Genomic DNA, 12,158 nt, shown 5'->3' on the forward strand with positions numbered 1-12,158 from the left:
TCAAACCAAACTCCCCCTTTGACTCAACTGTTGAAAAAAAGAAGCAAAAGCTGTGAAAAACTCACACTTTCATATCTCTTCCCAGAATAAATAGTCAGTAGGTCCTGTACAGCCAACTGCCCTAAAAGACCTTGAAAGATATGCCCCAGATAATGGGGCACATGACAAGCACCTCCAGGAGCTCTCAAAACCACCAATGGTTCCTGTTGCAACAGCCTGATGGTCTACAAATTCCTGTCTATTCTGTCATTTCATAATCGATCATGTTTCCTGTCAAGCATTAAAGCAGCCCCAAAGAAACCTGGAGAAGAATCGGCTCCCAAATCCAAAGGGAGAAAGGCTTTTTCAAAAGCTATTCAAAATTGAACTAAAAGTCGTCCCAAGGCGTTTCCACAATTCTTTCCTCGCAGTTCCCAATTTCTCAATGTCAAGGTCTTGGGCAGTCCGGTCCACAGGGGCCCGGCTTTGGAGACAGCGGCACCTCTACAGTGCCTGGATGGACGCCCGAACCTCGTAGGCGGGTCCGATGGGCTCTGATGGCCCCTTACTTATTTAGTGCCATGAGGCACTGGGAGGTGGAGGGTCTGCAGCGGCGGGGCGACCCGGAAAGCCTGAGGCCATCGCCCGCAGAGCACAGCGTCCGCTCGGCCTCGGGCTCACGGGTTACCCGAGTTTTCGCCCAGAGCAAACCCCGGAGGAGGGCAGGGGAAGGCTCGGTCCAGTTCCCCCAGGGCGGTGCTCGGCGGGGCCGGGACAATGGGCGGCAGGGACCCGCTCCGGGGCCGTCTTGGGAGGCCGACCCACCCCGCTGCTCCCGGGAGCTCCGGCGGCGGCTCCGAGCCGGGCTTCAGGCCTCGGCGTGGCGCAGCCCCCGGCCCGGACCCCGCGTGCCTGGTGCGGGGCGGCGGCAGGGGGCCGGAGCTGGCGACCCGGAGAGCAGCCGGGCCGCCAGCGCCCGGCCCCTTCACCCCTCCGGGCTCAGATCCCGTACGCCGGTCCCCACCCGGCGCGACCCCGGCCGCCACCCGGCGCACTCCCTGCGGGCCCGGATCCGCGCACTCGCCTGCCCACGGTCTGGTTGGCCAGCTGCTTCATGCGGTTGAACTGCTTCTTCATGGTGGCGGCGGCGGCCCGCGGGGCTCGGGCCGGGCAGCTCGGGGGACGGCCTGGCGCGGCTACATCGCTTCCCGGCCCAGGCGGCGGCGGCTCTCAGGCCGGCGCCCCGCCCTCGCCGCGTCACTTCCAGCGGCGCCGCCCGCCGGGTCAGTGCGGGAGCGGCGGGTCGACCTGCGCCAGGCCGGGGACGCGGTGCCCACTCGGGCCTCCGCCACCCGAGACAGCGGCCGCCCTGTACAGGCCAGGGGACCCCCTGACCAGGCCCCGCAGCCGCCCCCGCAACCGCCTGACGCGCCTAGGCCGCACACGGGCTGGAGGCGGCGGAAGGGCGGCGCATGCGGCAGCCACGGAACCGCCAAATCCGGCTTTGGGACGCGCTGTCCCCGCAGGGCTGACGGGGCAGGGAGGGACAGGGCACCCTGGAGGCTCTGGACGCTGGAAATGCCCAGAGTCTCCTTGAGGGCCGTGCCTCTGCGCAGGTGTAGACATTTGTCAAATGCACCTAGGATTTGCTTTCCTAGGTGGATGGATGCGTGTGACTGTGTACATTTCACCTCGATTAAAAAGATACTGTTGTGTGCAAAGCACAAGCCGCAGGAGTTGTGCACCGAGATACCACTTAGGGGGCAAGTCCAGGGCCAGATGCATTTTCTGTGGGCGGGCACCTGGGGGCAGTCAGGCAGGAGCACTCGCTAGGGGCCCACCCAGGACAGCCAGGAAGCAGGGGGAACAGGGGAAGGGGCCCAGCCCTGCGTGGGAAGTCGTGGGGCTGAGCGGCTGGGACCGGGACCGGTGGCCAGAGTCGGCCTTGGGAAGGCCCAAGGTCTCGGGCTTTCCTAGCAACGTGGCCTGCGCAGGGGAGGCGGGTGCCGGGCCCACGCAAGCGTTTGCCTAGAAACGCCTGTTGTCTTCTGATTCTTAGCCTGGCGCAAGCAGGCGTTCTGGGACACTTGGCGGGGTAGTCCGACTGCGCTGGACGCTTTTCCACAGCGGACCGCGACAGTTATATGACCCGCGAAGATGTGCTCCTGGGTTGGTGGCCTGGGCTCTGGCCTAGGCCATTCCCAGGGAGGAGTGGATGGCAGTGAGACTTCCTTGACCGGCTCCAACTCGGATCTCACCATGGACTTTGGTGATGTCATATCATCTCAGACAGAAATCAATAGACTCCTCAATGAGATCCAAAGACTGGAGGCTGATCTTACACTTTGGAAACATTTGTCCAAGGGACCGAATAGCTCAGACTCCAATGCCATCTGGAAACTGAAGAGCACCATCAGGGACCTAGAAGAGAGGCGGATGAGGGAGATCGAGGAACATCAACTCGGATGTGCGATACTGCACAGTGTCCATCAAGAAAAACTGGCCGACATCACTGACAGGCACCGCAAACAACTCCTCGAGTATGAAAGACGGATAGAAGACCTGCAACATCAAGAGTCTGCCAGTCATGGGAAAGATGACTTACTTCAAGAAAGGGAAACTGAGCTTAGAAGGTTGAAGCAACAACTTGCAGAAATGGAGCGGCTGAATGACCGTTTAAACAACGTTGCTTCTGATCTCAGAGCAGAAAACCAAAAGTTGGTTTTGGCGCTCCAGGATATAAGACATCAGCTGGAAGAATCTGTTCTCCGGAACAACGAGGATTCTCTGGAAAACAACACTGCTGTGAGGGCTTTAAAAATAGAAAAAGGACGGTTAATAGCAAAATTGGCTCGGGCGGAAAAGAAGCTGTTGGAGGAAACAAACAAGGATGAGCAAACTATCAAAGAATTGTCCCCTTTAGAGCATGTGCATTTCCTTCAACACAGTCAAGAGAAAGACCTGGAAATAGTACACCTCAAAAAGAGGATCGAGCAGATGGACGCCGACCATAAAGAAACGAAGGAAATGCTGTCCTCTGCTCTGGAGGAGCAGAAGCGATTGACACAACTCGTTAAAGAGAAAGAGATGTATATTGAAGAACTTACAGGAAGTCCAGAGCTTCAGGAGGAATTCGGTCAGTCTACGCAAACCTTCAGAAGCAATGACATTTCCCAGCCATCCGTGGAGGACAAAGACAGGTGTCTCCCATCCGTGACAGGCGAAAATCCTCACCTGAGAGAAGAACTGGAGAGCCTAGGACAACAGAGTCGCTCTGTTCCTGCGCTCAACCCTAAAATCCTAGACGAGATCATAGAACTAGAGTGTGAGGTGTTTCAACTCCAGGAGTTAAAGGATGATCTCGAGGAGGAAATCAGAGAGCAACAGAAGATCATTCACAACCAGCAGCAGGGGAAGATAGGACTGCTTCATTCTTTACAAGAGCAGAAGCAGAAAGTGGAGCAGCTCCAATACCGGCAGGAGCAGATGAATATTGAACACGCTCAGCTCCTTTCAGCGAAAGACGAGGAGATTCAGCATTTGCAGGACACGATAGAACAAATGAAAGCCCGGTTGCCTGACAAAAGCCAGCACATTCCGACAGAAGACTGTGATGATGTGGAAGTCCCAACCAGTCAGCCTCTTCCCAGACAAAACGCAAGTGAAAAGCTTGATTCACGTGAAGCCGAAACTCAAAGATCAGTCCTAGGAATCAAAGAACACGAACTGGAGATGAAGCTTCTAACTGAACAGAACATCCGACTGACGGAACAGATCGATCGGCTCTCCAAAGAGGAGATTGGTAAACTAACTCAGATTATCCAGCAGAAAGACTTGGAGATTCAGGGTCTTTCCAGCAGGATCTCTGCGGCTTCTCACAGCCAGAACGTGGAGCGACTTCAGCGGCAATTGCAAGAGTATGCTTGGAAAAGCGAACAGGTCTTGGCGGTCTTAAATGAGAAAACGAGGGAGAACAGCAATCTGAGGACAGAGTATGACAGAATGGCGGATAGGATGGCTGCCACAGAAGCAGACCTCCGGCGGATGCAAGAGGAAAATCAAAAACTGTCCACTAGAATTGACAGTAGAGGTCAGGAGATGTTTAGAGAAACGATTCAGAATTTATCACACATCGTTCGAGAAAAAGACCTCGAAGTGGATGCGTTAAGTCAGAAATGTCAGACTTTATTGACACTCCTGCAACCCTCCAGCCCTGGTAATGAGGTTCGAGGCGTTCATATGGATCAGTTCAAGCAGCTTCTACAGGAACGGGACACATTAAAACAGCGAGTGAAGATCATGGAAGAGTGGAAACAGCAGGTGATGACCACAGTCCAAAATATGAAGCGTGAGTCACCCCAGCTTGAGAGAGAGCTGGCACAATTCCAGGCGCGGGCTTTCACCAGCAGCGAGAAGGATTCTGAACTACCGACGACCTCTAGTGACCTGATGCAGACGTACAAAGGCAATGAAATAAAATTACAACATTTAGAGAAGGAACTGGCACAAATTCAGCTCAGCATCGGGGAGCTTTGCAATGCCAAGGATCTCCTTCTAGGGAAACTGGACGTGATTTTCCTCGAGCCCTCCCCCGACTGCTCAGAGTCAGCGGACTCTCTGGAGCCCGTGAAATTTGACAGAGTGGGTGAGGCTTCTCAGTTGCTCCAAGTGGAGGTAGAAGAGCTGAGAAAATCAATGCAAGAAAAAGATAGGATGATTCGAACCCTCCAGGAAGATAAGCAGAGATGGACTGATTCAGTGGCTGCCACGTGGGAAGGAGAAGGCCCAGAACAGGAACACAGGGATTCCGACATCGAGCAGCTGAAGGAGAAACAGGCCGTTCTACAAAACTTCATTCGGGATCAGGAGCTCCGAATCCAAGCGAAAAGTGAGGACTTGCTTTCTTTGCAGGAGAACTTCCGTAGCCAAGTGAGTGAAAATGAACTTTTGAGGCAGACGGTCACCAATCTGAAGGAGAGAATAGCAGAGTTGGAAATGGATGTGTGTCAACCGAGAGAGGAAAATGCAAAAGTCGAGGAAAACTCTCGAGAAAAGGCAGTGGGAGATGAGGCATTGCAAGAGACAGATAGGCTGCTTTCAGTGATGCGGAGAGAGGAGGAATCCCAGGGTGCTGCGATGAAAGAGAAGGCACTTGCTTTGGAGCAACTATCGCAAGAGAGAGAAGAGCACGAGACCGGGGTATTGAACCGGCCGGTCAGTGCAGTTCCATCAATGCAGGGAAAGACAGTTCTGTGCCAACAGGGGAGAGATGAAGTCCTGTTGGCCCTGACACAGAAACAAATGGAAACCTGTGCCCTCCAGAAGGAGGTTCGCCATTTACGTGAGAGCGAATTACGCCTAACCCAGGAGCTGGAGAGACGGCGACACCTCGCTCTAGAAGCCGAAGACGCTCATCGCCGGGAAGCTCTGGCCTCAGAAGACAAAGTGGCTCAACTCAGGAAGGAAGTGACGGTCTTGCAGGGAAGACTCGTTTTGTCTTCCACTGCCATGGAAAATGCCAGCCGAGGAGCCAGTCTGCAGGTAGAGTCGCTGCAGGAGCAACTGCACGTGGTGACCCAGCAGAAAGAGGACACCGCGCTCCAGCTTGCTGCCTCACAGGAAGAAGGAAAGCAGTATGGTCACATCCTAGCTGACCTCAAGTTGGAACTCGCCGAATGGATGGAAAAGGCAGACAGCCTCGAAGGAAAACTGAAGTCATTGCAGGGACGATTACATAAAACAAATGCTGACTTGGAGCTGAAGGAAGACCAACTCCAAGAATTCCAGAAACAGAATGAGGTCCAGCAGGAAATCCTGGAGGACACACAGAAGAAACTGATGAACTTGGTCAGTAAGTCCGAAGGAATGGTGGACAAAACCCTACTAAGGAGACTCTTCCTGGGATCTTTCCAAGCCCCTGACGCTGAACGGCAGGAAGCCTTAAGGTTGATGGGAAGCATGCTGGGGATTCGAGAAGACCAGATGTGGCAGCTGTTCAGTGAAGGGCCAGGTGGTGTTACCAGCGGATGAGTCGGGGGCCTGGATCCAAAAGCGCCCCCAACACACCTGTGAAGCCAAATCACCGACCTATGGCCAAGAATTTTTTTCAGGACTTTTCGTCCAGTTTCTAGAAGCGGAATCTCATTCAGCTTTGCCACCACCAAAGCCCTCTGCTCATGACGTGAAGCCCCCAGATTCCGGAGGAAGGGGAAAACTGGCTATGAAACAAGGCCCAGCAGGTCTGAACACTACCCTAGCATCCACATCCCGGAAAAAAGATGTGAAGCCCCGCACCACAACTGTGTCTCTTATTAGCCCACCTGGACCGGAAACGGATGGATCGGAGCACCTTCTTCTAAATGCCGTCACTGATGCTTTGCCCACGTACGCACCCCAAATACTGTCACCTGCCGAGAAGGTTGGAATGGCGGCCAGAGGCCTCTCAGAGAAATAGAGGATTCTCAAGCCAGAGATGAGACAGTGCTCGGAAGACCCCAAGTCACTCTGTGTGTTTACCTTATCCCAAAATGTCCTTTTGCAAAACGTAATATATTTGCAGTTTTGCTTTCAGCTTAATAAAAATATTCTTTTATGACTTAACAGAAAAAGGGATCTTTTAATGACTACAGAAGTATTCACCAAAATGAAAACAGTGGTGTCTTCTTTTAAGAGTTTATTTATTTATTTGACAGAGAGAACACACAAGCGGGGGAGCAGAAAGGGAGAGAGAGAAGGAGGCTCTCCACTGAGTAGGGAGCCTGATATGGGACCCGTTCCCAGGATCCTGGGATCATGACCTGAGGCAAAGGCAGATGCTTAACTGACTGAGCCACCTAGGTGTCCCAACAATGGTAACTTCTTATGAGAGTAGACATTGGTGAGGTTGGAGGCTGTGGTCAAAGGATACTTAAAATATTGTTTGTATTGCTTTAATGTTTTCACAAGGAGCAGGTATCTACATATATCTTGGGTAAGGAACACATCAACTTGTTTTAATGTTCCAAACTTATCAAATACAGGAGCACACACTCCTTGTATGGGAAATGAGATGAATAGCGTGACTGGACAAGAATATAATTTTTTTAAAAAATGCAATTCGGTTTTCCCAGCTAAGTCCATTCCTCTTTCTTTTTTTTATTTTTTATTTTATATATATTTTTTATCATTTCCTTTTCTGTTGTCTGGGAAACCACTCTATGGGTAACCTGATTTCGCTCCAGCTTTTTAGAAATACATGTATATTTGTCTATTTGGGAGTATAGTATCCTGTGACTTGCTTTTTTTTTTATTCACTCTGCTTTAGAGATCTTTAGAAATGTGAATGAATTCCATCTAATTCTTTAAATGAAAACCCAAAGTTTATGGATCAACCCTAAATTATTTAACTAGCTCCTATCGATTAACATTTAAGCAGTTTTTACCCAAAATGTCCACGGTCCACTCCCTTGTTCATTTCCTCAAAAGCCACTCCAAATCTTCATTTGTAGTTCAAGGCTAATTGCTCCATTGTACTCTGGAAACAATTCATTCAGACTTCTTATCTTCTTTTTTAAAAAGATTTTATTTATTTGACACAGAGAGCAGGAGAGCACAGGCGGGGAGGGGGTGGTAGAGGGAGGAGTAGCAGGTCCCTTGCTGAGCAGGGAGCCCGATGTAATGCTTAATTCCCGGGACCTTGGGATCATGACCCAAGCCGAAGGCAGACGTTAAACCGACTGAGCCACCCAGCGCCCCCCATTCAGACTTCTTTAAAGACCTCATTCCTTCCCTCCATTTCTGTTGCCAGTGCTCTCATCTATTCCTGTCTCTTGCACAGACTAGTGCAGTAGACTGCCTACCAATCTTGCTGGTTCCACTCTCAGCCTCCTTTGAATCCATTCTCCACGCTGCTGTCGGGGCAAACTGAGATGAAAATCTGATGTTACTTCCCTGCTGCCATTATTTGGGGGTTCCCTCATTGCTTGGAGTTTGACCTTTAAGAGACCATCCAAGCCCTTGCTTTTGCAGCCTTCCCTCCTGCTCATCATTCACATACAGGCTGCCCTTTAGCCCCAGATGAATTCTTACAAGCCCCAAATACATTATTATCCAAATAACTTCCAAGTGCATGAGCCTCATCATTGTGCCTGGACAAAGGTACAGAGCGGAAGGATTTCATTTTTCTCCTCTTCACCCGTTGGTAAAGGGAGTGATTCCCACCCTAAAGTTATGGGATGTCCGGATGCTGAACAGATGAGCTCGACACTAATTTATTACCCATGTCTACTCGTGGCCCACACCATGCAGGGTCACAAGGGGGTTTTACCTGGGATCAGAATGAACAAGGGCTGTGGGGGGGCAGACCTTGTAGTAACCAGAGAGTGAAGGTGAGCCTTACTTCCTGCAGGAGGGAATGATTGACTTGCTGGATAATTGCACACACTGTCAGGGAAATGGACCTTACTCCTTGGGGAGAAACTGTGCCTGGTCCCTGGGATAAGGAAGGTCGTTTGGCCAGGAGACCTGATCTGTGGGAGCAGAGGGGGAAGGGAACATTGAATGAGGCCATTGGAGGCTCTCTGATGTTCCCTGATGCCAAGACAACACTTCCTATTGAATCTTTTTTTTTTAAGATTTTATTTATTTATTTGACAGAGAGACACAGAGAGAGCACAAGTAGGAAGAGCAGCAGGCAGAGGGAGAGTGAGAGGGAGAAGCAGGATCTCCCTGAGCAGGGAGCCCGACATGGGGCTCGATCCCAGGACCCTGGGATCATGACCTGAGCTGAAGGCAGCCACTTAACCGACTGAGCCACCCAGGCGCCCCTACTTCCTATTGAATCTTAATCTCAGGTTTTCTATCACAGTGGACTCCGGTATCTGATTTCAACCTGGGACTGAGACTTTTAAGGAGTAGGACAAGTGCTTCTCTAGAAAGTGAAATGGTCACATGACCAGGAGGGAGAGTTGGTCTTCAAAACCAAAATGTATCAACTGCCATTGATGGTTACTCATTTGATCCCAAGGGAATCCTTAGGTAGCCAAGAGGTAGAAGGAAAGGCTTACGTCCTCCAGCACCACGGAATCTGACAATGAACTGTGGACAGAAGCAGCCACCCCCACCTGCAGGTAGGATATGCAGATTTTGGCTTCAGCCTGTAGCAAGAAGGTCTGGGTAACTATATTAAGCTGGTGGGGGTATCATGACCCAAGGAATAGCAGACAGTGGGATATGAAGGCTCAGAGTCTGTGAGAGACTCTGTTTCCAGGAGAGCCCAGTGCATGGCCAGCAATTTCTCCTTTCGTGGTGTATAACCCAGGGCCAAGGAGGGCCGTTTCTTGCATTGGGAGCCCATGGACAATTTACAAATACCATGGGTGGTCCAGGGATTGCAGGAAACTGGAGAGGCGGTTGCCTAAGCCTTTTCACTTAGGGCACTAACGGGTGATTTTTTTTTTTTAAAGATATTATTTATGTATTTGAGAGAGAGCTCGAGCTGGAGGAGGAGGTCAAAGGGAGAGGGTGAAGCAGGCTCCCCACTAAGCAGGGAGCCCCATGACGCGTTGCATCTCAGGACCCTGAGATCATGTCCTGAGCCAAAAGCAGACGCTTCACCAACTGAGCCACCCTGTCGCCCCCTCACAGGTGATTTTAACTTGGACAGATCCTAAAGCCTTTTGTTGAGGGGAGCCCCACCCAATGTGGGCTCATTGACAAGTAACAGCCTAAATGGGCTTATGTAAAATTTATAGACAAGGAATATGTCACCTCCAGAACCCAAAAAAATACTGAAAGATGTAGGACTTGCATGTCCCTTTTTCTTTTAAAAGATTTTATTCAGTTACTTGAGAGAGAGCGAGAGCGCGAGAGTGAGAGCACAAGGGGCAGGTAGGAGCAGAGGGAGAGGGAGAAGCAGGCTTTCCAGTGAGCAGGGATCCCGGGACCCTGGGATCACAACCTGAACCAACGCAGACACTTAACCGACAGAGCCACCCAGGTGCCCCTGAACTTGTATGTCCTTAACAAATGTGTCAAACAAATGTCCTCACAGTAGGATGTCATAATGTGATGTCATACCTATGTTCCTGAAGAAAGATGGGTGTAGTAAGATCCTGCCCGCAAAGGTTGCAAGTGATAGCAGAGAGGTTTGGGTGCCCTGTGCATAACAAGGTAAAACGTGTCCCGTACAAGGTCAAGTCACATGTGACTGAGAGGATGTTGAAATAGGCACTAAACAGAACATACTGGAAAATCTATAATAGCAAAATAACACCATCTTTAAACTTACTGGGATTCAGGGTGGTTTTTTTTTTTAAGGTTTTATTTATTTATTTTAAAGAGAGAGAGAGAAAGAGCACAAGCGGGGGCAGGGGGAGGGAAGGGCCAGAGGGAGAGAGAATCTCAAGCCAACACCACCCTGCGGAAGGAACCCAACAGGAAGCTTGACCCTTGATCCTGAGATCATGACCTGGGCCAAAAGCTTAACAGACTGAGCCACCCAGGCACCCCTAGGGGTCTCAGATGTTTTAAGGGCGCCAGGAAGATATAGAAGTAACTGTCACAATGGATGAAGTTTTGTAGACTCACAGATCCCAAGAAAGGAGTTCCTTAGAGCCATGGAGGGCCTCCCAGGGAAGCACCAGGGTTGGTCAGGAGAAAGAGGGAATGAAGGGAAAATGTGGGCAAGACCCTTTATTGTGGTTTCCATGGGAAGGGACAGGTGAGGCAGGGTAAGCAGGCTTAAGACTGGCTAGTTTGAATAATTTCAGTGGGCTCCAGGCCATAGTGGTGTCTGGAGTAATCTGTCTCTGCCCCTGGGGTGATCAGGGCAGGGGATAGTGGCCTAAGTGTAAGAGCTTCCTGGAGGAGGTGGTTGGGGTGTAAAGACTCTGTATTGGTTGGTTTAGATGTGAAAGGTGTGCTCACAGGCAAGCTGTTGACCATCTCTAGGAATCAACTAAGCCTGCCAGGGACAGTCCCTCCAAAGTCAGCAAGTCTGAGATGTCAAAGCATTAAATACAGAAGCTAGAAAATATGGTTATTTTACTAGGTGTAACCATAATTGGAGCCCTGGTATTGAATCCATGAAGGTTAGCCAACTGGTGCATCTTAGCAGACATTAAAGTTAATTCAGAACCTATGTTTTAGAGGGCCAAAAGCCAATCAGCCTCCTTTTATCTTTTGCCATATAAATTATCTTAGTAAATCCTGGTTTTCCAATTGGGTCAAATTGCAAACCTATGGTCAATTAATTTGGGGTGGGAGGGTTCCTCCTCTTGTATCCAGTTTTCTTTCTTCCATTCCTCCTTTTTTTTTGATTTGTTTGTTTCTGGCTATACTTGTGGGGTGGAGGAGGGTCTTTTTAGCCTGCTCATCTTTCTCTGTTTTTTTCTGCCAGGAAGATCATTTTGTCCATGGCCAGAGTGGGAGCCTCAAGCCCCTGGATCCAGAGATGAGTCCCTGGATGCGCTGGGAAGCAACAACACTAAGAGAAAGCAAGTGTGTGGAGGAGGGGTTTTGCGCTGGGAGAGAAGTGGAGCACCAAACGGCCGACCCTCCACTTTTGTGTTTCTCATCAGCTCCTGAGACCTGGGCTGCCATGGATGTGCGCCTCCAAACCCTGAGGGCTCCGGAGGACACACGGTAACGGGGAGAGGAGCGGCACCTGGGGAGATGGGCAAGGCCACTCGCGTTGCCTGACCCACAGTGACTCAGGAGGCAGCCAGGGAGCCATTCTTACATCTCCCTGGGGTCGTGGCCCCCTTCCTTTCCACCCACAACACAGAGGGTCATCCCCAGGACGGTGCGTGCGGTGCGCTCTCCCCACCTGGATCTGTCTGTCTGCCCCAAGCACCGGCCCAACACCCAGTCAGTGGAACTCAAGCACACCAGTCAGCAGGTCATGGGGTTGCCGACCTCAGCGGGGAGCCTTGGAGACTGATACAGGCCAGATGGAGGTCACACTGATGGCACCTCCCTCCTAGATACAGTCAATTCACATCTGTACTCACCTTGTTGGCAAGGATGGGACATTAGTTTGGAAACGGATGGCGACCTCCATTGGAGCTAATAGAACACGAGCTAACACACAAGCTGGCCAGGGTTTGACAGTTCCCTCCCAGATAGTGATTGTCACCTCTGAATCAAAGCTCAGCAAAGAACAGAAGTGTCCTTTGCTTAGAAAATGACAGAGGTATATC

At 51.0% G+C, this 12,158-nt stretch overlaps 2 protein-coding genes across 6 annotated transcripts in view; one reads left to right on the forward strand and one right to left on the reverse strand.

Moving 5' to 3' along the window:
• ARHGAP17 (Rho GTPase activating protein 17) overlaps positions 1-1,373 on the reverse strand; it is an 89,182-nt gene extending 87,809 nt beyond the window's left edge. For 2 of the 5 annotated variants that reach the window (XR_010411928.1, XM_064592831.1), the window contains exon 1: positions 1,064-1,373. Coding sequence is in view for 4 of the 5 variants with exons in the window: in XM_064592831.1 (XP_064448901.1) it covers positions 1,064-1,116 (53 nt within the window). In the remaining variant the exon portion in view is untranslated. The remainder of the gene's footprint in view (positions 1-1,063) is intronic. The other 3 variants (XM_064592832.1, XM_064592830.1, XM_064592833.1) reach the window with 3 other exon arrangements.
• A 612-nt stretch (positions 1,374-1,985) lies between these two features.
• LOC135364560 (thyroid receptor-interacting protein 11-like) lies at positions 1,986-6,521 on the forward strand. The gene has a single exon (XM_064592829.1). The coding sequence runs from the start codon at positions 2,137-2,139 to the stop codon at positions 6,007-6,009; it is 3,873 nt and encodes a 1,290-aa protein (XP_064448899.1). The 5' UTR covers positions 1,986-2,136; the 3' UTR covers positions 6,010-6,521.
• The last annotated feature ends 5,637 nt before the right edge of the window (positions 6,522-12,158 follow it).

This window comes from Mirounga angustirostris, unplaced genomic scaffold, assembly GCF_029215605.1.
Source record: "Mirounga angustirostris isolate CCGP_5_RB_7025 unplaced genomic scaffold, mMirAng1.0.hap1 SCAF_5, whole genome shotgun sequence".
NCBI classification, from domain to species: Eukaryota; Metazoa; Chordata; class Mammalia; order Carnivora; family Phocidae; genus Mirounga; species Mirounga angustirostris.